Source organism: Prionailurus viverrinus, chromosome D2 (genome assembly GCF_022837055.1).
Source record: "Prionailurus viverrinus isolate Anna chromosome D2, UM_Priviv_1.0, whole genome shotgun sequence".
NCBI lineage: Eukaryota > Metazoa > Chordata > Mammalia > Carnivora > Felidae > Prionailurus > Prionailurus viverrinus.
The window spans coordinates 57,001,021-57,005,671 of NC_062571.1; the positions used below are offsets into that span (position 1 = coordinate 57,001,021).

Genomic DNA, 4,651 nt, shown 5'->3' on the forward strand with positions numbered 1-4,651 from the left:
TTTGAATAAAGGTCTAAAACCTCCAGGCAACAAGGCAGTGAAGAATCATTTTTCCATCCCTCCTCCTTTTAAAAAATGAAGTCTTGGTTAATCATTAAGCCAATCATGATATCTGGAAGAGTTAAACTGATCCATATCTCCATTTTCATCCAAACAGCTTATTTTCCTCTCCTGTGTTCCCCTCAGAGAAGATACTCCCCTGCTGAGCTGAGGCATTCTTAGAACTTTCTAGCTCAGTTCACACACCCACCGCCCAAAACCAACGACCTCCTCCTCTCCAGGAATGTCAGCCCCAGTCCAGGCCCCATATACCCATGCTCCTGGTCAAGAAACATTGCTCTGTGTCCTTTCTTTGCCTATTCTAACTCTACCACCCACCGTCCGCCCCCCGCCCCCCGCACTCCATCACACCACAAGGTCCTGGGCTTCCTTTTCATCCCTGTCAGCCTCGTTTCCCTAATCTCCAGACAGATCTCTCGCCTGACCCCTTCTCTCCATCCTCGCTTCACTCGCCGGGTCATCACTTCCCAGACGCGGGCACCCGGGACCTCAAAAGCGCAAATGCCAAATCCAGACGAGTTGACGCGCCTAAAAGAGGGGAGTGTGTGGGTGTAAGTGTCTGTGCTTGTGTGTGGAAGAAACCAACTGAGTCCACGCCGGTGTTCATTTTCTGGAAATGCCAACCACGCCCGGCTGACAGAGCGGGTATCCGCAACCCAGTGCGCTCCTGCACACAGCACTCAGGGTTGGTGGACTCAGAAGCAGCTAGGTTTCACCCTGCACCCGGGCCCAGCGGGCGCCCCGCCCCCCAACCGTACAGCGCACCCCCGTCCTCGCGCGGTGGTAGGGCCCGGCGGCGACGTCACCCATTGTTTACAAATCAACCCGAGCCGGTAGGATTCCGGCTCCCGCGGCTGCAGGCGCGCGGCTCGAGTGCCTGGCTGGTTCCCGCTTCCGTGTCCGCCCCGGCCCCGGCCCCGGCCCCGGCCCCGGCCCCCGCTCCCGCTTCGGCCTCAGCACCGCTCCCCGCTCCGCCGCGGCCCATCGAGCCCGGCGGGCCGCCGAGCCGCCAGCGCCGGCCGCCGAGCTCCGTGTGCCCGGGCGGGGGGCCATGCCGTGTCGGAGGGAGGAGGAAGAGGAAGCCGGCGAGGAAGCGGAGGGGGAGGCGGAGGAGGAGGAGGAGGAGGACAGCTTCCTCCTGCTGGAGCAGTCGGTGACGCTGGGCGGCTCGGGCGAGGTGGACCTGCTGGTGGCCCAGATCGGCGAGGCGCTGCAGCTGGACGCGGCTCAGGACAGCCCGGCCTCCCCGTGCGCGCCCCCGGGGCCGCCGCTGCAGCCCCCGCGGCCCCCGGCGGCCGTGCGGGCGGACAAGGCCCGGCCCCCTGCGCTGCCACTGCTGCTGCCGCCCGCGCCGGCCGAGGCGGTGGGCCCGGCGCCCCCGGGGGCCCTGCGCTGCGCCCTCGGGGACCGCGGCCGCGTGCGGGGCCGGGCTGCGCCCTACTTCGTGGCCGAGCTCGCCGCAGGCCCCAGCGCTCTGTCCCCACTGGCCCCTCATCCCGGCTTTGATGGGCCTTCGGGAGCCAACAAGCGGGGCGCCCCGCAGCCGCTGTCCGGCCCGTGCCGGCGAGGTTGGCTGCGAGGCGCCGCCGCCTCCCGCCGCCTACAACAGCGACGCGGGACCCAGCTCGAATCCCGCACCGGCGACGACGATCCGCACCGGCTCCTGCAGCAGCTGGTGCTCTCGGGGAACCTCATCAAGGAGGCTGTGCGGAGGCTTCATTCGCGACGGCTGCAGTTACACGCAAAGCTTCCCCAGCGCCCGCTCACGGGGCCTCTGTCGGCCCCAGTGCATGAGCCCCCTTCGCCCCACAGCCCTCGCGCGGCCTGCAGCGACCCCGGCGCGTCTGGGAGGAGGGCGCAGCTCAAAACTGGCGACGGCGTTCTGGTACCTGGCAGCTAACACCCCGAGTGGCCACAGTGCCAGCCTCTGCCTGGAGGGCAAGGGATTCCGCTGAGGGCTGCATCCCTATTCAGACTGGTGAACTCGCGCAGTTGGAAACGGGAAAATAAGCTAATGCAGACGAGGAATGGAAAAACCGCGAATATTTCCTTGGGGAATTAATGGAGGGCTCCAGTGTGTTTGAAACAGCTTGGTTGGCCCTATTTGTGAGGCAGATTACAGAGCGCACTCCCAAGCTCACATTCAGTAGGACTCCTTATTTGGCTTGACCAGCCCCGGCGGTGCAGCTTGCAGTTCCACGCAGCCTCTCGGAGCCCTTCAGCCCGGCGACCATGTGGCCACACTCCACGCTTCTCGGGATCGCCGAGCGTCTGAAAGACGAGGATGATCCCAGTTACTTTACCTTTTCAGGGCTGGTTCCTGATCCACTTTGGGGGAGGGGAACATGAGTAGACCGTCATTTCAGGGAAAACCTCAAACTGCCAGACTTGAAAATTTGTGACTCTTAAAAAAAAAAACAAAAACGCATCTCATGTCTTTTGGGTGCTGGTTCTTAATACAAAACACGCGGTACCATGAAAGGACTTTTTGGGAGTTGAATAGGAGTAACGTTTTCTCTGTCCCCCTTTTTGCAACTGGCTGCGGTTCTCAGCGTGGCAGGGAAAGGTGTGCGAGATTGGCACGGGAGGCGGGGGCGGGCGGTGCTGGGGAAAGGTAAGGTGGGACGTGGAGTGAACCCTCCTTCCTCTCTAAAATATTTTCACAGCCGTCCCTCTCCTCCTCGGGTTCAAGGTCACTGTTTCCTGAGCACAGGCAGGGTTCCGGGGTTCCAGTAGAGCAGAAGAGTTGCCGGGTTCTGCCTGTACTCCGGAGAAGAGCTCGGTGTTTTGCAAGTACTGGAGTCTCCTAAGGACACGCGCACCGCGGCCACCGCGGGTATGGGGAGGCGGGGACGTGACGGGCGCCGGTGCCTTCTGCGGGCAGCCGCGCCCTGGGCTTTCACAGAAACTGCCCAGAGTCTTAGCCTCGGGTCCCTGCGCTCCCCCCACGGCTCTGCTGTCCTACTCCAAGTGGGTGGCGCTGGTGCTCCTCGGGGCCAGGGCTGGGGGCTGGGGAGACGCCACGTGACGCGCACTCCGGGGACACAGCCTCGCACAGCAGCTTATAATGGACTCTCCGGGGCCATTTGCAATAACAGCTGCAATTCCCTGGATAGACGGAGTTGATTTCCTCCCTCTGCCCCTCCCCCAGGCATGCCAGCTCGCCTTTGTAAGTGAAGGAAACCGAGTAGAAAATGTGACCCTCCAAACGGAGAAGCTGCAGGCTTTGCCATTGTGAATGGTGGTAAAGTGCTTTAACATACCGTTCACTTACTCTGAGGGATCTAAAACCGTTTTGTGGGTGTTTTAGTTTTGTAAGATTCAATGGCTTGTTCATCATCCAGATGTGGCTATTGACATATCTACACTTCGCACCGGAGTGTCTGGAATTGTGGCTATCCTGATTGTAGGATTTTAACTTAACTGAAATACTTGTTTTTAATAAATGCGTTGGGTTTTTTTGTTGGGTTTATTGTTGGGTTTTATCTTCTACTTGCCCTCGGTGCGAAAGATGCAGAGAACACATTTCTCTAATTCATAAACCTTAAAAACACTTGAAATCCTTGTCGGCCTGCCTTGTGGATGGTAATTAGAGCGCCTTTGTGTCTGAGCGGCTCACTAGTTAAGCAGGGTCTGTGTGGCTGGGCGTGTATTGGTGCTGGCATGAAATTAAATGAAAGTGAGGTCAGGTTTTGGACCAATCCCATTCACTAAAACCTTAGAGCCTGTTGGATTACTAGTCAGTGATGGAGTTTTATGAAGCTGCCTCTGACTATTAGCAAAGGACATCAGTTCAGCCTGTCACTGCAGACTGGGAGGCTCATCACTTTTTTTTTTTTTTTTTTTCTTTCTAACGTGGTCATTAAGTGGACTCGTTTCACAAGGCAGCCCTTAAGGCTGCGGCAGCTCTTGGTTAGCGGCCGATCAGGATACAAACCCACGGTGGGAAAGCTGTCTGGCAGTGTCTGAAAGGACTCCTCTCTTTGCTCTTAGCATGTTTGCTGCCATTCTCTCCAGGAGCGGTGACATAACGGCCTGTCTCTATCCCTCCCTTTCTGAGTTACTTCAGCCTGTTCCCTCCAGGAAGGAGCCACACTAGGCAATATATTATGCAGGGTTCAAGGCCATTTATTAAATGGGGACCTCGGACAAGTTGCTGAACCTCTGTGGGCTTTTGGTTTCCTTCTGTACAATAGACGAGAAGTGAGATGTGGAAAAGTTTGCTGTGACTGGCACATACTGGAGAAAAACAGTCTCTAGTCCCTACTCGTTCCTTCCCAGGACTGCCCCTTGGTAGCCATATGACTGGGTCCTAGGTTTCTCATGAAAGAAGGGCATGCCATGGTCCCAAAAGTGCTTTCTGGATACAGTTCGTTCGTTCTTTCTTTCTTTCTTTCTTTCTTTCAATTTATTTTGAGAAAGAGAGAGAGAGAATGCAAGCAGGGGAGGGGCAGAGAGAGAAGGAGAGAGAGAATCCCAAGCAGGCTCCCTGCTGTCAGCGCAGAGCTCGACTCAGGGCTCTGTCCCATGAACCCTTGAGATAGTGGCCTGAGCTGAAATCAAGAGTCAGATGCTCAACGAACTGAGCACC

General features: G+C 57.7%; 1 protein-coding gene across 1 annotated transcript; it reads left to right on the forward strand.

Moving 5' to 3' along the window:
* Window positions 1-923: 923 nt before the first annotated feature.
* Window positions 924-3,532, forward strand: FRAT1 (FRAT regulator of WNT signaling pathway 1). Its single transcript, XM_047824317.1, has 2 exons — window positions 924-2,626; window positions 2,727-3,532. Exon 1 carries the CDS (start codon window positions 1,112-1,114, stop codon window positions 1,958-1,960), a length of 849 nt encoding a protein of 282 aa, XP_047680273.1. The 5' UTR covers window positions 924-1,111; the 3' UTR covers window positions 1,961-2,626; window positions 2,727-3,532.
* Window positions 3,533-4,651: the final 1,119 nt, after the last annotated feature.

Excerpts from the sequence above, each read along its gene's own strand:
- FRAT1 (XM_047824317.1), top strand. The coding sequence starts at position 1,112 with ATGCCGTGTCGGAGGGAGGAGGAAGAGGAAGCCGGCGAGGAAGCGGAG.